A 21965-nucleotide genomic window follows, 5' to 3' on the forward strand; every position below is an offset into this window, starting at 1 on the left:
GGGGGAAAGAAAGGCAAAATGATGTATTCAATCGAAATAATGAGGACTACATTGAAGTCGAGCAGCCACAGCAACCCGATTTTTCCTTTCGCTTCGCAAAGGCTCGATCCCCTCGTCAAAAAGGTCCAATAGGACCAACAGACCTGGACGAAGACCCAGTAGTTTGGCTCCAAAAAGAGCAAAAAAAGATTAGCGAGGAACTTCAGAGAAGGTTTCAAGATTAACAAAGAAGACAAGCAGGCTGGGTAGCTCCAAGAACTTTAACTTATCCACACTATGTTATAACCCATTTGACCAAATGGTTTTGACCCATAACCCATGAATAGCTTAGAATGAAAGAGAAGAGAGATTAGAAATTAGGAGAAATGTGGGCTTGACGCCTAAGCTTCAACATTTTCTTTTATTAGTGTAGTAAGATAAGATACTAATAATTGTTAAGTTGTTTACTTGTTTATATAGGTACTAGCTTTTGAACCCGTGTATTACACGAGATTTATCAAATATAAATAAGGTCTGTCATTTCAGTTGTGATTCTCAAAATATTTATGAATTAATTTAATGTAGCCTTAAAGAAAAAAACAAACATGTTAATGAAAATTACTAAAAATAGCATGGTTTTGGAATTGTCAGGTATTGATTTGCAAGAAATTTAAAAAAGGTGTTAAAGTTTCGTAGTCGCTCAAACTTCAGGTATGAAAACGACACTGTGTTATAAAATCCACACTGTTATAACCCGCTTGAGACAATGATTTTGACCCATAGCCTTAGTTTTCTTTTTATGAAAGTTATTATAATTATTATTAAGTAAAAAATGTGATTATTTATTAATATATTTTTTAAAAGTTGAAAATTTTGGGATATTTCAAACAGGCACAATAATATGTCAAAAATAATGATCGTTTAAAAGAATGTCATTCAAACTAAAGAAAATAATAATAGTTTGAAAAAAAACTAAAAAAATAATTTATAGAATATGAAAATGTAGCTTTTATACAAAATTTTTAAATGAGTAGACTTGATGGATATCCATACTAATCAACCTTTGTTGAGTTGATATTAGATGTGTTCAACGAATTAAATACCGAACTTTTGAATTAAATTAAAACAAACTTTCAAACTTTATTTTTCTTCTGAATTCATATTTAGTAAAGAATTCGATTTAGATTTGATTTATTCAAAGTTGAAACTTGAATTCAAATAAATTCAACTTAATTCCAATTCACTTTAAACATAAATTATTTTACTTTTATTTTTTTAAAACTACTACAAACTAGTTATTATTATATTTTTTATATTTCAAATAACTATACTGTTCATTTACTCTTACGCTTCGTGTGTTGTATTTGCTGTAGCCAGTGATGTACAAAATGTGTTGATGTTAAGAGAGCTCTGCGTGGTCATCCGTCTTCACACGTGTCTAACCTCTGCATCTTCACATATCGTCATGTTTCTTCTTTGTCTACAAGCACCACCATCGTCTTCAACGACCGGTGATTTAGTTGGAGGCTTCCCGAGAGAGAGTTACGGTAAGTTTTGTCTATTTCCCTGACTGGTTTATGGCGGTGGCCGAAGTATGACGGACCCCCGCTTCCTGATACATCTCCGATTCGTCGATTGCCGGGTTCTATTTTGTAAACCTAGGCGATGGCGACTTTTGGTTGTCTATGGTTATCGCAAAGGCTCCAATTGCGACTGTTTTGGGTGGATCTCCGGTTGTCGGGTTCCATTTTGGAAACGGTGGAGGTAACGGTCCATTTGTCTGTTCGATTAGGTATTGCCTGAATTGAATGTCACGACACCTTCCGTTGTACTCGATTTCTGCTTTGATATTGTTTTTAGAACTTTGACGATTTTACACCTGAGTTCTTTGTGTGTATCATAGTGAAAGTTGGGTGTTGCCCCAACGGATATACAACATGCAGTGCCTTGCCTCTATTGTGACCTTGTATGCAGTGCACATGAGGTGTTCGATGAAATGCATGTCTTTTCGTTTGGGATTTACAAAGGTTGTGATGGTTTTCTGAGCCTCTGTTGTGAACAAAATCTGTGACCTTAGGTACGATGCACATGAGGTGTTTGATGGAATGCTTTGACAATTGTGCTATGCCTTTTGGGATTATGTAGTGCTATGTGGTACTCGGAAACAATATGTTAAGAGCGTGTTGGGTCCTTACTTGGGTTTGTGTCCACCATAAATGGTTTTTATGCAATACTGCCCTTAGCAAACCTTTGAAGTTGAGAAAATGTTGTTTCATGTGGTTAGTTCGACCCTTTATGGTGTTGATAGGTTACTCTATGTTCAGCAGTTCACAAACATTCGGAGGCTGTGATGATGAACAAAAAATTGTGCAGTTGTTGTATTGGCGTGGCACATGTGAGGGCAATATGAAAATGTTTATGCTTTCACATTTTAACCAGTACCTTTTGTAGCTACAATGAGTTTGCAATTCTTACATATTTGAGCCTTCTAAGCACTCATTGTTTAGACTTTACACATTTTTTAATGTTTAGCATCCTTTGGTTCACTCATCTCTCTGTGCAAAGCATCAGCAAATACAAGTGCCCTATTATGGTTGCATCCTTTGTTCACTCATCTCTTTATCAAAGCATCAGCAAATGCAAGTGCCCTATTGAGCTTACTATTGATAAGCTTATAGTGTAGCCTGATTGACCCTTGCTGCAATAATGGCTGCACTTGGTACGTAGCTGATTTTTTTTGTATTATTGTGAAATTTGCAAGTTCTTTAACAGTGAATAGGCATTTGAATTCTTTTAAGTGTATTTCCCCTTTGTTGATGCTGAGTTTTACATTGCAGACTAACAAAGGCCATGATTGTGGCATTTGTAATTTAGTGAGCTATGCGCAAGATCATAGTTTTTTAGTGATATTATCAAATTAGTTTGATTTTCTTTTTGAATGTTGGTTAGGTTCCAAGTTTATTGGATGACGAATATGAGTCAGGTTAGTATGCTTGGCTTATGAGCAAAGGTCATGAATAAGCAGAGATAATAGGTTTGTTATTGTAATTGTCCCTTCCATTCCTAATTAAAGACAAAGCCGTGGTGGGATTGTACACCCACAAAAATTATCGTGTGTGTGACTTTTACCAATTGTATTCCAACAAAAAATTTTGATGAAGGAACTAAGGTTTCAGTACTTAAAAAGCAAGCTCTCATACATGCTCCCAGCAGTGAGAGTTCGCTAATTAGATCGTAAACTAAAACCCGCGCGTTTATAAAATCGAAAATACTAATATACAAAATTAATAAACTATCAACATGTCAAAAGACCAAAATCATAACATCAAAATACAAATTTAAAGGAGCCACAATGTCACGATAAAAGAATCAAAATAAAATACATTTTGTATAATTTGAATTCGAATTGAAAATCATAAATTCGTATTCACTTCGAATTCAATTACTGAATTCGAATTTGAATTGAATCAAGTTCGAATTTTTTAAAACCGAATTCGAACCTTTCGAAATAGAATCGAGTCGAGTTTTAATTTTTCGAATCCAAATTGAATTCTGAACATCCCTAGTTGATATTATACGACCGTATACAAGAATGTGTGTGTGTGTGTGTATGGAATGCATATTCTCGTATAGGGCAACCAACAGTATAGCATACGCTCATACAGAGCAACCAACGTCATGGTATGCATTCATGCAGAAGTGTACAATGTTTCAAAATGTTATACGCATGCACTTCGTATGACTCCCCTATTGTTGTGATAGTCAAGGATATGCATCTAGCGTCTATAAGAGAGAGGGAGGGCTATATTGTGGCATGGGCCTTTTAAAGTGATAATAAAATCGAATTTTTTTTGTCTTTAAGTGGAGTGAAGTTGGATAAGGTAGAGCGCTCTACATATTTTGTTTAAATACTCTTAATCCGTCACTGATAAAGTATTTAAAAATAACTCTATTTTAATATACTAACAACACAAAATTCATATACTAAAACACTCCTAAATTGATTCTTATATATTAGAAATTGCAATGTTCCTTTATGAAATGTCATATATCGAGATCAGCGTCCTATTCATCGATCTCTTGGATTCTTCCCTCACGTATTAGGTTGAATTGATGAATGATTGATTTGAATAATTGCATATATCACAAAATTCCTTTTGTTTCAAATGTCCAGGCATGACTTTTGTTTTTTACTATAATTATACTGTCACGTCAATATCACAACATTTTCATTTTCACTTATCTTTGTTTAGGAAGGGCGTAGTTTTCCACAATCCATACTATTTTCATTTAAGTGTCGCTTTTAATTTGAAAATGCAAATGCATGTTTAATGCTTAAATAACAATAATAATTAATTAAATAAAAAGCACTAGTTAAAAACATACTTGCATTAAAAAATACTAAAAAAATATATAAATAAATTACAACGCGAGTCATTTCAGAATCCTTGCCTTTAATATATCAACACTTTCACGAGCCGACCCTTTAAGGCGGTTAGTGTTCAATGCTGATACTTGTAAACCCTTTTGATCGCTCGCGTTTTCTTTTTAATTGGATTTTCTTTTTATTTTTTTTACTTTCGATGTCCTCGTACTTGGTGGTGAAATACCCAACCTTGTCAACACTTTATCCAATTCTCGTATTGTGATGAAGATCCTGAATCCCGTTTTGCCTTTGCATTAACTTTCCCGAATAGACGTGGCGATTCGTTTTGGTATCCTCAGTGTGACTTGCGAGACAACTTTCATCCGAATCACTAGTCTGTTAGATCTCTTCGATATTTTCCTTTTTGAGTTGCTCGTTTTTTTAAAGAATTTCGGGTGTCTCTGTCCACTTTGAGCTATGTCGGATGATGTCTCAAACGGATATAAGTTTAAGCTTGATGTTGATTCATATTACATTGATGTTGAAACCATTACCACTCGCTGTGAAGATCTCTATGCCAATCCGTGGCTTTTGGCGACATCACCTCCACGCTTACTTCCATGACTCCATACCCCCTTGCTTTAAATTAACCCATTCCTTCAAATACTTTAGTAACCTAATAACATCAAATGTGTGCAGGGGCAAACGTATAAGCAAGAGGCAACCGGCCCCCTTAAATTAATTTTTTTAGTGTTACTTATAGCATATGCAAAAAAACCTCATTGCCACCCCCCCCCCCCCCAAATAATAAATAAAACCTCAGGCCCACCAATGATTGTTCTATAACCTAGTTTTTCTTCATAAAAATTTGTTTTAAACGAATGAAAATTGTAACCAGTGTATATCAGTGCATTCGAATATACATATTCATTGCCTCATATGCATGTTTTTGGTTTACACATCAAATCACCTAAAAAGATTTGATATCGTTTTTGCTACTTAGATAAAAGAGGGTTAATGTCATAAATAATATTTATTTACATATTACTACATATTATATTTAAATAATTACATATTATTATTATTATGATTATATATATATATTTATATTAGTATCTTATATATATTTATTTACATATTACTACATATTATATTTAAATAATTACATATTATTATTATTATGATTATATTTATATATTTATATTAGTATCTTATATATATTCAAATAATAAAAAGTATATCTCATATTATATTTAACTAAATTATTTTATTTAAATCTCATATTATATTTAACTAAATTATTTTATTTAAATGTTCCTGTATGAAATGTCATATATCGAGATCAGCGTCCTATTCATCAATTTCTTGGATTCTTCCCTCACGTATTAGGTTGAATTGATGAATGATTGATTTGAATAATTGCATATATCACAAAATTCCTTTTGTTTCAAATGTCCAGGCATGACTTTTGTTTTTTACTATAATTATACTGTCACGTCAATATCACATCATTTTCATTTTCACTTATCTTTGTTTAGGAAGGGCGTAGTTTTCCACAATCCATACTATTTTCATTTAAGTGTCGCTTTTAATTTGAAAATGCAAATGCATGTTTAATGCTTAAATAACAATAATAATTAATTAAATAAAAAGCACTAGTTAAAAACATACTTGCATTAAAAAATACTAAAAAAATATATAAATAAATTACAACGCGAGTCATTTCAGAATCCTTGCCTTTAATATATCAACACTTTCACGAGCCGACCCTTTAAGGCGGTTAGTGTTCAATGCTGATACTTGTAAACCCTTTTGATCGCTCGCGTTTTCTTTTTAATTGGATTTTCTTTTTATTTTTTTTACTTTCGATGTCCTCGTACTTGGTGGTGAAATACCCAACCTTGTCAACACTTTATCCAATTCTCGTATTGTGATGAAGATCCTGAATCCCGTTTTGCCTTTGCATTAACTTTCCCGAATAGACGTGGCGATTCGTTTTGGTATCCTCAGTGTGACTTGCGAGACAACTTTCATCCGAATCACTAGTCTGTTAGATCTCTTCGATATTTTCCTTTTTGAGTTGCTCGTTTTTTTAAAGAATTTCAGGTGTCTCTGTCCACTTTTAGCTATGTCGGATGATGTCTCAAACGGATATAAGTTTAAGCTTGATGTTGATTCATATTACATTGATGTTGAAACCATTACCACTCGCTGTGAAGATCTCTATGCCAATCCGTGGCTTTTGGCGACATCACCTCCACGCTTACTTCCATGACTCCATACCCCCTTGCTTTAAATTAACCCATTCCTTCAAATACTTTAGTAACCTAATAACATCAAATGTGTGCAGGGGCAAACGTATAAGCAAGAGGCAACCGGCCCCCTTAAATTAATTTTTTTAGTGTTACTTATAGCATATGCAAAAAAACCTCATTGCCACCCCCCCCCCCCCAAATATTAAATAAATAAAACCTCAGGCCCACCAATGATTGTTCTATAACCTAGTTTTTCTTCATAAAAATTTGTTTTAAACGAATGAAAATTGTAACCAGTGTATATCAGTGCATTCGAATATACATATTCATTGCAAAAACATGCATATTATCTTAGATAATGTCATAAAATAACATATTATCTTTTCATTCACCCAAAAAGCCTTTCATGCCTTATAATAAACTTGTTTAAAATGCACAAATATATGAGAAAGCGTGTAACCATTTTAACCAAACATTTAAAAATTGTGATACTTATCAATTTTAACCTTAGTTTTTGTGTTTTAAAAGTGGCTTCTTTAATTATTTGTCTATTAACTACAAGCTACTTATACTAAAGCGAAATTTATATAAAAAAAATTAAAAAATCAAAATGATATTTTAACCTTAGTTTTTGTGTTTCAAAAGTGGCTTATTTCATTATTTGTCTATTAACTACTACTCATAAAAACTTTAAAAATAAAAACCAACCGCTAGAAGGAGGGCTTGAACCTCCGACCTTGTGGTTAACAGCCACACGCTCTAACCAACTGAGCTATTCCAGCTTATTTTCATGTTTCGCAGTGAATGTTTAAAACTATATGGTAATTCAAACAAATGCGAAATATGTAAATAGTTTACAAAAAGGAGAAGCTAGCATACTTTTGGATTAACGTAAAACGTTGACAAAATTTTGTAATTTTGAATTGTATCATGAAACTCTTAACCCGCTCACACGAAATCGTCCCAAACCCAACGTGAAAGGTGAATCAACCGAGATGGTGGTCCAACCAGACCGATCACAGATGCACAATAAATTTTTCTAGATATACTAAGTTGCTACTTGACAGTGAGACTAAACTCAAGTCATTTCACAAATCCCCGTCCCCAAAAACAACGGGTACAGCAGGAGGCAACCTTTATATTTAAACTAAACTTGGTCTATAAAGCTCATCCTTTTATCCTTTCATTTATGTTTTCCTCTTTTGCGACTTCCGACTTGTCTTCCTTCCAGAAACCAAGTTCCTGCATATCTTGTTTTGCGATCAAATTCCTAAAAATCAAAGACTTGATTGTAAGTTTGATTTTGAACAACGTAAGGGTATCTACTCCATAAACATAGATTAAACCAGTTTTTTTTCTTGAACTTAAAAAAATCAGTTTCTTTAATTATTTAGTGTTAACCAACAAAATAACTAAAAGATAGGTGCAAGCCAATAATATATAGCTCGGATTTATGCCCTGAAGTTTTGAGGCAGCTTATATACTCTTTCTTCTCCTTAAGATAGAAAATTAACACCAAAAGAGCAAATTAATCGATAAAGTTGGGTAACAAGTCAATACGAGTTACGGTCGAAACATGGGTTAGGCCAGGTTAAGCTACAACACATTTTGTCCAACTTTTATATACTTTTTATAAATAATTCGAGTGTTTTTAAATACAACAAATAACATAAAAAGGACAACATATTATCTGTATTTTCTCACAAATCCTTCAACAATTTTTTGCATATTAAAGTCCTTCTACAAGTTAAATATGCACAAATTCGCGAATTTTTTTAAACAACTTGAAACTGGTACATCCAAATCGCTTTAGAAAAACTAGGATAAAGAAATTATAGGCCACTAAGGAAAAAAGATAAGCACATAAGAAAAACAGCCGGATGTATCGGTTTCAAGCTGTTTAAAAAAAGTTAAAAATTTTGTTCAAATATAATATGTAAAGGAATTTAATTAGCAAAAAGACTTTTATGAGAAAAAACAGAAAGTTTTTTTAATGGTAATTGCCCTTAAAAATATTATTATAGCTAACTAATTATTTGTTAGCGTATATGTTATACGCTTGTTTGATGAAACACATATACGACGTGTATGTTATACGGCGTGTAGCTTACATGTTGTATAGCATACGCGTCGTGTATGAGTGTATATATATAGTTTGTTTGTTTCTTGTATGGGTAATTTTTCATTCTGAGATAGTAAAATTTTCCTTCCCTGATTCATTTCTTTTTTTATTTATGTGTCATCGTTTTCAACGATTACATGATATCAGAGCAAGGTTCTTAGTCCTACTCTTTGTCTCAATCGGTCTCTATCTTTTAACCGGTTTTCTTATCTTCATCTGATCATTTTTTATTCATTCTTCTATTTTCCTCAGGGATTTGATTGTTCTTTGATCAATTTCGTTCGTTTTATTCAATCTCTTTTAAGATTTCATCTATTTTCTACCTATTTTCTGTTGGGTTTTAACAAGTTTATCAAAGTGATAAAACCTTACTTTTACCAAAAACGCAGCGGATAAATGTTTTAAATCTTGTTAGTTTATAGTGTATAAAACCAATTTTATACATGCAAAACCCAAACCCGGATCCAAATACGAAATACATACTATCAAACACATGCATGTCACTATAAGTCCATGCATGTTAAGACTACCTTTTAAAACCAAGGAAATGTGAAAGGGATGATGAATGGAAGGCTAGAACTTCAAAGTAGGAGTTCCTCAAGCTTGTATACCCTTCAAGCCTTCAAGCAAACACCTTGTAGCTAGGATTTGCACTCAAAAATTTTCTTCCTCCCTTGGCTCCTCCTCTTGGCCGAAAATTAGAGAGAAAAAGAGAGAGAGTAGAAAACTTTTTGTTACTTGCAAAAATGAGAGTGAAAGAGGAAGTAAGTGTGTATCTTTTGGCACCACCCATGGCACAAATTAGAAACCTTGCATGTCTCCATTAACATTTGAAATAACAATAAAATAATAAGAGAGAAAGAGATTCCTTCCTTGTTATTATTATTATTATTATTATTACTATTATTAGTATTTACTTCCATTTATATATTTGTGTTATAAAACTTATTACTTATAAGTATAACACAATATATAGGCAACATGCTAGGTAACCATTTTCACATATTGTTATTTAATCATCTTAAATAACACTATGGAATGTTCTCTCTCAAAATATAAATCATCCATATGATTTATTCATTTCACAAATATATTGTATTTAGAAACCATTTTCCAAATAACATAAGTGTCAATATTTATTTACTTATGATCATATCATATATAAACAAATATAATTGGTGTTTGTCTAGCTTGTTATTGGATATGATCCGACTTGGATCATAAAGTACTAGCCACATCAATTATAATATGTGTCTTGGGCAGACCGAGTCCAACATTTTCATCTTTCCAGAAGTTTTATTCGTTCAAATTTCATCAAAAGTTCAAAAACATGACATGTTCTTGTTTCTATCATTTCTCATTCATTCTCACTCAAAATCTTGTCAAATTCTTCTTGCACAACCTATACGTTGTATAAGTTTTTACTTACACGGCGCATAACTTCTTCTATTCTTTTATACGTCGTGTACGTCTTTTTGATCCTATACACTCACAATATAGCGTATATCTTATACGCTTGTTTTTTTATTGGCGTATAACTCTTTTGTTATACGTTTCCTCTTCTCGTGTGTTTCTTTTCGTTCTCTCGTTTTCAATGGCAGCATTGAACATTTTTGTTCCTCCAAATGTGTCCCTTGATTCTTCGAACCCTTTTTACCTTCACCCTTCTGATTATCCTGGTATGATCCTCGTTTCCAAATTCTTTGATGGTACTGATTTCGGAGCTTGGAAAAGAGCAATGACGATTGCTCTATCAGCTAAAACAAGCTCGGTTTCATCAGCAACAGTTAACCATGCCGTATAACGAGTAACAACTAACAGTTTGGCAGCGTTGTAATGACATGGTGATCTCATGGAATCTTAACGCTCTTACTCGTGACATCAGTGATTGTGTTTTGTATGCTGCAACTGCTTGGATTCTTTGGAATGAGCTTAATTCTCGTTATGGTCAAGTAAATGGTGCTAAGTTTTATCAGTTGCAAAAGAATATTTGCCAAATTACTCAAGGAAACAGTGATATTGCTACCTATTTTACAAACACGAAGTCAAACTAGGATGAGTTGAATGCGATTAATACCATTCCCTCCTGCACTTTTGGATCTGCTCATTCTTTTGCTAAGAGAGATGAGGATCAAAGGCTGATACAATTTCTTATTGACCTTAATTCTAGTTATGGCACGATCAGAAGTAACATTTTTATGATGCGTCCTCTTCCTTTTATCAACCGTGCATATGGTATTCTAATGCAAGATGAGAATCAAAAGGAAATTCACACCACCCTTGATTTCACTTCATCTTCTGCATCTATGAATGCAAGCATTGGAGGTCCTACCAGTGGAGGAACAAGGGAAAATACGAGAACTTTGGTGTGTACTCATTGCAAGAGAAATGGGCATTCAGTGAACAAATGCTATAAATTTATTGGTTACCCCAAAGATTTCAAGTTCACCAAAGTAAAGAAGTTTGCTAGCCTTGTTGAAGATCAAGGAAAAAGTGGTCAAAATCAGTCTAAACAGCAGCGAGGAATAACTCAGAAACAAATTCATGATTTGATGGCTTTATTGCAGCAAACTAAAGTTCTACCTGGTACTTCAACCACATATGCTGCTAACAGTGCTACAACCATCAATCAGGAATTTTTCCGAGGTATAATGTCTTCCAATTCTTCAAAATAATATTCCAAATGGATCATTGACACTAATGCTAATGATCATATGTGCCATGATCAAAATTTGTTTTCAAGCGTTTCTTTTCTCAAAAATCCAATTTTCATCACTCTTCTTAATGGTACATCCGTCACAGTCCATCAATGTGGGATTGTTCCTTTGACTGATATTATTTCCTTGTCAATGTTCTTTTAGTGCCACATTTTAGAAATAATCTTCTCTTTGTGTCAAGATTATGTTATGATATTGACGGTATTGTTATTTTCTCTAAAAACACATGTGTCTTGCAGGCCCCTTCTCTGAAGAGCCCACAAGTTTTTGGTGATATGCTGAATGGACTTTACCTCCTCGAGGCCACTAAGCATTTTCCTGTCACTTCTTTTGTTTCGAATAATTTGTAACTATATTGTAAGTTGTGAATTTGACACAACAGACTTGGTCATTTACCAAGTTACAAACTAAAACAATTACCTTTCATTCCTAATGCTTCTTTGAAATCTATTGATCATAATGATATTTGTCATAAGGCAAGACAACATAAATTGTCATTTCCTACTACTATCACATCCACTAGTAAGTTTGAGGGCCTTATCATACTATACTTACAATGGCTTTAGATTTTTTTTAACCATCGTGGATGATTACAGCAGAACTGCATGGACACATTTGCTTTCAACTAAAAGCAATGCCTTTCTCATACTTCAATCATTTATTAAAATGGTTAGGAACCAATTTGGTACTAATGTGAAATGCATTAGATCCGATAATGGTTTTGAACTAGGATCTGTTCAAAGCGCTTATTTGTTGAGTAAAGGCATTGTTCATCAAACCACTTGTGTAGCTCACCCTCAACAGAACGGTATTGTTGAAAGTAAACATAAACATTTGCTTGAAATCTCAAGAGCTATTATGTTTCAATCTAAGCTCCCAGTTCAGTTTTGGGGTGACTGTATTTTAACTGCAACACATTTAATCAATAGGTTTCCTACCAAAATTCTTCATAAGAAAACCCCTTATGAGGTTTTAACAGGAAAGACTTCTTCTTATGCTCACATGAAGTCTTTTGGTTGTCTTGCTTATGCTTCCACATTGTCTCATAGAAGAGATAATTCAAACCAAGGGTTGTGCTTTATGTTTTTCTGGTTTATCCTCTTGGTAAAAAGGCTTATAGATTATATGATCTTGACAAAAACAATGTTATCATATCAAGAGACGTTTTCTTTGATGCTTTATTTCCTTCAATAACTAAATCCAACAAAGTTTCGTTTTCCCATCTATCGACCTCATCAATCAATTTTTTAATGATCCATCTTCTACTCCTCATCCTGTTCATTTTCCTGATCCTCCATCTCCCGTTCCTGATTCTCTTCCTAATGATCCTACTGAACCTGTTCAAAGATCTTTGAGAATTTCTATTCCACCTTCATACTTAAATGACTATATTTGTAATAACTATGAATCTTCTCATCATTATTTCCATATTGTCAATAATGCATGCTCTTCTACTATCTCTTGCTCTTCTTCTCATCTTCTTCCTTCTGATTAGTCTCTCACCCAAGTGATCTCCAATTTACATGAGCCTACTTCGTATAAGGAAGTTTTCGGCATTCCTGAATGCCATGGGAAAGCTGAGTTTCAGGCTCTTAAAAAGACTAATACTTGGGTTGTTGTTGTTCTTCCCCCTGGAAAGAAAGCTATTAAATGCAAATGGGTGTTTAAAGTTAAACACAATGCAAATGGAACGTTTGAGCATTGTAAAGAAATATTGGTGGTGAGAGAACATACTCAAATAGGGGATTGATTATAATGACACTTTTTCTCCTATAATCAAAATGACCACCATTCGAAGCCTTATAGCTGTTGCTACAAAACGAAGTTGGTCTCCTTTCCAGCTTGATATTAATAATGCTTTTCTTTATGGGGATTTTAGATAAGGATATCTATATGTTACCACCTCCTGGTATGCAACTTCCTAATAATCAGGTGCTTAAACTTCTAAAATCCTTATATGGTTTAAAACAGGCTTCTCGACAATGGTATGGGAAATTCTCCTCCGCATTAAATTCAAGAGGGTATGTGGGTTCTCAGAATGATCATTCCTTGTTTTCAAAGTCTATGGGATCATCAGTGGTTTATGTCGCTGTATATGTCGATGGCATTTTAGTTACTGGGAAAAATTTGAAAGAGATCAATAATCTCAAGATTTTCCTAAATTCATCTTTCAAAATCAAAGACCTGGGAAGTCTCAATTACTTTTTGGGAATGGAGGTTCTTTACACTACAAAAGGTGTTATCATGTGTCAGCGCAGGCTTGCTAAGGAAATGATTTTCGGATTTGATACTTCCAATCTTTCTGTCGCCAACTCTCCATTGCCTCATCATTTACAACTTAAAGCTCATGAGGGACTTGTTCTTGATGACCCTTTACGACACGGGAAACTTGTCGGTAAACTTAATTACCTTACTCACACAAGACCTGATATTGCTTTTGTTGTTCAATTTCCGAGTCAATTCATGCAAGATCCAAGGATGTCTCATTGAAATGCAGCGGTTCACACTCTCTCATATGTCAAAGGAACTTTATCTCAAGGATTATTCTTCAACAATAATCCTTCCTTTGCTCGGCAGACATTCTATGATTCGGACTGGGCAGCTTGTCCTAATACTCGTCACTCGGTTAGTGGTTTTTGTGTTTCATTTGGAGGCTCTTTGATTTCTAAGAAATCTAAGAAGTAGCCTACTATTTTTTTGAGCTCAACTGAAGCCGAGCACCAATCTCTTAGACATGTGACTGCCGAAGTTGCTTGGTTGACAAGACTTCTTTAGGAGTTCAATGTTCCTAACATTACTCTTGTCACACTCAAATGTGATGGTCAGGCTGCAATCTATATTACAAAGAATCTTGTCTTTCATGAGCGGACTAAGCACATTGAAATAGATTGTCATTTTGTTCGCGAAAAGTTATAGGAGGGCTTAGTGACTTTGGTGCATACGAACACGAAAGATCAGCTTGCTGACATTTTTACAAAGAGCTTACCATGTCCTCATTTTCACTCGTTTTTATGCAAGTTGGGGTTTTCTCAACCTCCAACTTGAGAAGGGGGGGGGGGGGGGGAAGCATATATGCTATACGCTTGTTTGATGAAACACATATACGTCGTTTATGTTATACGGCGTGTAACTTACACGGCCTGTATGCGTAGTGAAAATATATAGGTTGTTTGTTTCTTGTATGGGTAGTTTTTCATTCCGAGATAATAAAATTTTCCTTTCCTGCTTCATTTTTTCTATTCTTTCTGTGTCATCGTTTTCAACTATTACATTACTTGAACAAAGCAATTTAGTAGTTTGTACGCGTTAAAATACATTTTGGGTTTTTTGCGACCTGCTAGACCCGCTTCCATTATAGCTACTCTTTTATCCCAAAACTCCAAAAGTATTGTTCTTCTTTCTATTTAATCTGTCCCACAATAATTGTATATTTATAAAAATGGATAGTTTAATTTACTTGTTGTCATATTATACCCTTAATCGCCCTTACTTTTTAAACATTGAACGCTTTTCGTCAGAATTGGTATGCTAAATATATTAAAAGTAAAACTACCATTCTGCTAATTAAACTCTTCCAATAATAGTACTTTATCTGTTATGTTTGGACGGTGAGAATCTCTTGATTTACCCAACTGACCCGCTAGACATAAAGCATAACCAAAATTGGTCCGTTCATTAGGAATCGGATTTAAATTTCCAACTTGTATTCAACAAAATAAAAAGAAATTAGTATGAGGATACATACCAAGTCACATAAGTGCAAATGGTCCAATGGAAACACTCCTTTCTCTGGTGGCACGGGCCACGCTCCTCTATTCCCTCCAAATACTCTACCTGAAAAGGATGAAATGATATCTTTTGTAAACGATTCTATGAAAAAATAAGCTATTATGGAGATTTCAATCCATTTTTTAAATGGGTCGATTAAGGTTGTATAGAAAATGCTAAAAATGAAACCGAACAAAAGTTGTCTTAACATGTATTATCCAGATTGTATCTCATGATGAACGACTTTTATGATTACTTGGGGCCGAAACGATAATGTATCTCATACTAAAATAAAATCAAGACAACTTGGCAAATAATTGGTTGACTTGAGCTGCAATTTGACCCATTTGTATGAATCGGTTAATCCAGATTGTGTTTTATCTAGCTAAGACGGATACGAGTCAAACAGTAAGTCACCTAAGGTGTATTAATAAGGCATAAACCTTCAAAGAATTTAATAAAAAATATAGATTATTATTGAACTAAGTCTAGTTTGAAGAAGTGGTTTACAAGCCAGTCTCATTTGTTTATTTGCTAAGATTATGAATAACAACTCAAAAAAGTTATCAATCATATTTCATACATCTTCAAATCATAACAAAAGATTATAAAGTGGTAATCTTCTGTCATCGATAGTGTTCGTTCAAAACTAAATCCATATAAAGCTGTTAAATCATTCAGTGGTAAATTAATCATTCTCGTATACCAAATACGCCCTTAAAAAACCTTATATTCATTGAACTTTCAAGATCGTCATCTCATAAAATGAATCTTGATTTATTGTGAAGTTTAATATACTGAAGCAAGCTTGTTGCAAATAATTGACAAAAAGGCAATCCTCTTACTTTTTTGTGCTTAATTCATCATCTTAACAAGGAGATGGCATTCTCTTTTTTTAATAGTGTTACCCTCAATACCCGAATGAGCCACCCTGAGACGAGATGTCAACTGTCCATACTGATTTTGGCGCTTCAGACACCATCAAGGAGGAAACGTACCGTTGTGGGAAACCACATTCAGTCGGGTTTCGAATCTAATATCATATGGGAGAAGTCATTCTCTTATGATTTTCATTAGAGCAAAAACAATCAAACTTAGATAGCAAATTGCTATGAGAAACTAATAATAATTGAGAATAAATAACAAAATACAAACTATCTTGTAATGATTGTTATAGTGACAATAACCATAACCACAACCACAATCCTTACCAATTAATAATAAAAGAACAGCAACTTCATATCTGTAATTAGAAAAGCAGTAGGTGGAAATGGCCAGAAATGAAAACTGGGCCCTAATTAATGAGGAGAGTGTTAATTATTATTATTATTATTATTATTATTATTATTATTATTATTATTAAGTCACATTCATTCAACGTGCTGGATCATCCGAGTCAGGCATATGGCACTCATAACACCTTATTATTATTATTATTATTATTATTATTATTATTATTATTATTATTAATTATTAAGTCACATTCATTCAACGTGCTGGATCATCCGAGTCAGGCATATGGCACTCATAACACCTTAACTAGTTACTGCAACTATTACTGATTTTGATTTCACTAATTAATTAGTCATATCAGGATATTGTAATACCAATAACTCTAAAATAAGCTAAATTGAATGAAATTCATATAAATAAACCCTAAATGTACAAATATAGATCTTTCAGCACCTTCTTGACGATTGAAAATGGCTGAAGAAACAACTGAATTCAAAACCGGTCTAAGTGAACCAGGTATCAAAACCAAAAATCATAAAAATGAATAATGGTAGTATGGTACAGGTATAGATGTTGTTTGGTTGGTATTCATTTGGTTCGATAAGAAAATTTGTGTATTACAAAATAAAATAAAATATTTACAATGGTTTTATTACACAAAAGTTATCTCATGTAACTCAAAATAAAGTCGTGATATAACTAAAAAGATATCGACACATGTTTACATTGATTGAAGACCATAAAAAAACAATATCGATGTCGGTTCCGATAATACCAACACTGGTACGGATGTTATTTGCCATTTTTTATTTTTTTTAGTAGCGACTTGTGTGCATCTAACAATGTTAGAGCATTCGTAATAATTTACTAATCATGAGTGAAACACTTATCAAGGTATTGCCACATAAGTATGACGCCATTCACTAACAACTTTCATTAAAATATGTAATAGTTTCACGTAAAATCAAATAAAAAGACAAGAACAAAATAAAGATAAACTGAGTTGGAGCAATATGATCGGTGAAACAACTAATTAAACAAACAAATTTCCTTACTCATTGTCCAAGGCTCGTTCTTTTCCACACCCTCACACCTTTTGTGCCTCAATGGCGCCCACTTGGAGCAGTGTGCAACGCCCATGGAGGCTAAAGTGGACTTTGGTGTTAAGAGTATTATACTAAGATATATTCTTTGATAACTTGTATACATTTGTATGAAAATGTATGAAAATGATGTGGCTTTCACATGACAGTTACGACATCCCATGCTTTTATAAACCTCCAATGCATCATCATTCTTTAAAAACTCGATATAAGAATTAATTTCTAAAAAAGTGTATAAAAAAATAACTAACAAAAATCAAAAGCTACAACAAAAAAAATGTGTTTGTTTAAAGTTCAACAACGTGGTGACCTAGATGTAGAAACATCCAATAATAATAACAACAAATATAAATCTTGATTTGACTAAAATTTTACAATTTAATTCAATTGAATTTTATCACTTGACAAAACAATATAAGATCTTAATTAAAATATAACGAAATGAAAGCTAACCCGGAGCATTCCGATCTATCCCCATTCATATCACTATAATTACGCTAAAAACACTACATTTCTCTCTTCTGTTTAATTAAATAATATTTTTGTATACTTTACCATTACAGTTTTTTCTTTTCACCCAATAATTTACAAAAAAATCACTACATTTTCCCCAAATTTACAAAAAATCACTACATTTTCTCTCTCCACCATATAATTTACACTCACAATCACTCAAAACCCCACCCTAAAATTTACAAACTCCCCTCACACAAATTTGGGGGGGGGGATAGGATGGGAATGCTCTAAGAGCATTCTCAATCCGTTCCCTAAAATTATGTGAAGGAGATTTGAAATTATATGGTATGGTTATAAGTGATTATAAGTAGATGAGAGAGAGAAAATTTACATGGGAAGTTAAATTTAAGGTTTTGCTGTAGATACAGTATAATTTTTTAATATTTTCATAAAATAGTTGTAAGTGAAAGAGAGAGAAAATATGATGATAAAGGTATAAAAACTATTATTTAATTAAACATGAGAGAAAAAATACAGTATTTTTTAGTGTAATTATATGATATATATGAATATAGGGTAGAGAACGGGCTAGGAATGCTCTAAGAGAGGCAATCAAGTGAGAGAGGCAAGACTTGGTGGTATGGAGCCTGGAACACCACTCACCCTAATCACCCTAATGAGTTGGATGTCACGTCGGATTTTTGCGGAGAGGAAGAGGAGCTCTCCTCGCAGCAGTGAAGCCATCAAGAAGAAGAAAGGGATAGCGGTGAAGGAGAGATGTCAGTTGCTGATGTGTAGACAGCGATGGTGAGCACTAACCACACCCATGATGCAACGATCTTCATGCAGCAAAGAAGGGTGATCAGTGATCAACGTGTAAATATTTTTTAATCGCAATAGTGTAATCACTTCTTCTTGCAGTCTACAATCTACAAGACGAAGTGATTATACTATTCTGCTTAAATTATCTATATACAGTTTACAGAATAGTGATTGCACTATTACTTAAAAAATTACGTAGTAAATATTTTAATATTTTTTCTTACTATGCTATTGTTAATTATGAATAGTTTTAAAATTATTTGTTTAATTTAATCATTAACTACGTTAAGAGATAACCCTTTGTGAAAGACGCGTGGTATAATTTATTAGGAAAATTTTGGTTAATTATTTTTCTATTGGTTTGAAAGTCTTTTGTAATAAATCTAATGTCCTCTATGCCGGTTGGGTCGTCACATCACTGGCATATATTGCAAAAATAAGCGCGGGTATTATTAATCAAGTTTCCTTTTTAAGTTTGAACAAAAGAAATATTGTGCCATATCATGTTAATGGTAATGTTGTTATGAATTCACTATCGTTGAAATTTGAACTTATAGAATAATATGTGAGTCCTCAGTCTTCACTTTAATGCGCACATGATATTTGTCTCTACAAGACACAAAGGCATGAAATTATGAAATAAAACCTTCATTCAAGTGAGGACGCAAAGACATCGATTGGTTTCGAAAACTAATGAGGGATGGAATTTGTTTGATTAAAGTTATGATTGATTGCATATTTGTTGGTTACTGGTTAGTGAATGGATGTTGGATCTAAACTAATATGAGTTTAATAAGAATTGCAATAATCTAGAAAGGTTTTTTGATCTGTCTGCGAGAGTCCTTTTGGCTTTAAGTAATTGTTCAATTATCGAGTCTTTTGGGATTTGCTAGATGTGACCAAATTATTAATTTTCCAATAATTAGATAACTAGATTATGACTAAATGGAAATCTAAAAATAGTAGTTGCCAGAGTTTAACTTGGGTTATGGAATGGATTTGTACGACGGATTGTTAGGCTATGAGGTATATTCTAATGTCTAACATAAGTTAAGATGATATGACACTTTAAATATGAATTAAACCACTCCTCACTAGTGTTAAGTTTGTTATAATGGCCCATGGATTATGTTTTTAATGGGTTAAAAGGAACAATATGTATTAGTTATGTATTAACTACTAATTAATTTGTTATTAATTATGAATTAAGCAATTTTATTTGGGTGAGATGGAGTGAAAGAGAGAAAAATGAGTGATGTGATGCTTATGTGAAGTTAAGAGGGTTTATAATATACCCTTATGGCCTTACAATGATTTGCTTTTAACGCACAAGTTAGCTGATGGTGTTGAACTTAACAAATATATCATGTGTACGTGGTTATTTAAATGAGCAATTTAATAAAATAGTAACTAAATTTTAAAAATGCTTTAAGGTCACTCAAGTATAAAAAATATTTCAATTAAGTAATTCAATTTTTATATTTTATTAAATTAAAAGTTTTAACATATTTTTTAACCTTTTTCTTTTTTGTTCCACATCGAAATTTTTTTTAATCTTTTTTTGATGTTGACGTTTAGTATTGACGTGAATGCTTTTTAATTTTAAATTTTAATATAATTAATATTTTTTTTTAATTTTATAAATTTAACTAAATATATTGCAAATTCCGACCCTCACATCTTATCCTTCATTTCTACCTTGACGCACAAAAAAACGGTGAGAATCAATTTGAAGATTTAGCAAACCGATTTGAGGAAATATTATATGAGTGACCTAATTGGAACACTTTTGAAACCTAGTTATTCTATGATATTTTTCCCTTATTTAAGTTCAAGTTTGGAAAAAATAATATGAGACTCTGCATTTAAAATTAGACGAGAAACCAATCAAAAATACTTCGTTTTAAATAAAACTAAACAAAAATTATTTTTGACAACTATTTTCCTTCATTATCTTATCTTTCTTCTTGAAACCCAAACGTACACCAAATTTCACGCAAATGAAGATCTTCAAAACCAAAATATTCAAATGCCCATTGGAACTCGTCTAATATGGCAGTGATGTACACTTTATCAAAATTTGAAAAAGCAACAACATAAATATGTTCTCGTTAATTACTAATAAAATTAATTATTTTAGCATTAAAAGTCTTTAAAATGAGATCCATAGAAAGAATAATATTCTTACCCTACTTGAAAACAAAAATGATGACAATGGATGAGATTGCATGACAATGATCTTTGTATATCAAAACACGAGTATAGAAACGATTTTAATTGAATTAAGAAAATTTTAATTAAAACGACTTTGTTTTGAGTGGTTTCGGATCATACGTTGCATGCTTAAAAGCCCATATTCACTTTCATCTTCTAATTTATATGTTCATAACAAGTATGATCAGAAAGGGGTTAAATCTTTGTTAGTATCTTATTATTATTATTATTATTATTATTATTATTATTATTATTATTATTATTATTTATTTTTATTTTTTTTTGCCATCGTACGTTTAATTTAGTAAATGTTAATCCAATTCCAAGGTTTCTTCAGCATGGTTACACTCAACAAGACTACACTTGTGTCTCTTCACAATTTAGTATTTTTTTTATTATATTTAATTATTTTATGTACATTAAAACTTGGCTGCTTTTGCTCCACATCAACCTAAACCATTCTAACTAGAAGAAAACATCACTCTCTTAAGCGTGATTAAGATTAAACGAGTCACACCAATCAAATATGACATTGTTGTGTGCTTGTTCTTTCAATGGTTAACAAGAGGTAAGGAGGTACCCATGTGGGATTTGGGAACAGTAGAGTACGTTAACTATCAAACTTATAGATGAAAAATTTATGAGGAATTATATACAGCGTGTATTAGGTCCCCATATACACTTGTATACTCCTATATGGGACGTATAGGGCTCCGTATAACCCCCCGTATAGCCCTATACGGGGGGTATTGGTGGGGGGGAGGGTTCTGGGTGTCCCTTGTAGGACCCAAATTTATTAAGAAGAATTTCATTGTTCTCTTTTACATATTGATGAATGATGTGGGATTATATAGTCAAAGATTCGACTAAATTATGCGTGTACAACAATTGGGTTCAATTGATATGGGCAGTGTAAAGGCGAATTATCAT

The 21965-nt window shown here is 32.8% G+C and overlaps 1 protein-coding gene and 1 non-coding gene across 2 annotated transcripts; both read right to left on the reverse strand.

Moving 5' to 3' along the window:
* Nucleotides 1–7308: 7308 nt before the first annotated feature.
* TRNAN-GUU (transfer RNA asparagine (anticodon GUU)) lies at nt 7309–7382 on the reverse strand. The gene has a single exon. It is a non-coding gene; the product is annotated as a tRNA-Asn (tRNA).
* Nucleotides 7383–7767: 385 nt separating this feature from the next.
* Nucleotides 7768–17243, reverse strand: LOC143581403 (uncharacterized). The gene is made up of 4 exons (XM_077064201.1): nt 17216–17243; nt 15185–15273; nt 8043–8095; nt 7768–7918 (listed from the first exon to the last, which is right to left on the reverse strand). Exons 1-4 carry the CDS (start codon nt 17241–17243, stop codon nt 7768–7770), a joined length of 321 nt encoding a protein of 106 aa, XP_076920316.1.
* Between the last annotated feature and the right edge of the window lie 4722 nt (nt 17244–21965).

This window comes from Bidens hawaiensis, unplaced genomic scaffold, assembly GCF_021521415.1.
Source record: "Bidens hawaiensis isolate Kalapana, Puna unplaced genomic scaffold, B.hawaiensis_p1.1 tig00030905_1, whole genome shotgun sequence".
In the NCBI taxonomy this organism is placed as follows: Eukaryota; Viridiplantae; Streptophyta; class Magnoliopsida; order Asterales; family Asteraceae; genus Bidens; species Bidens hawaiensis.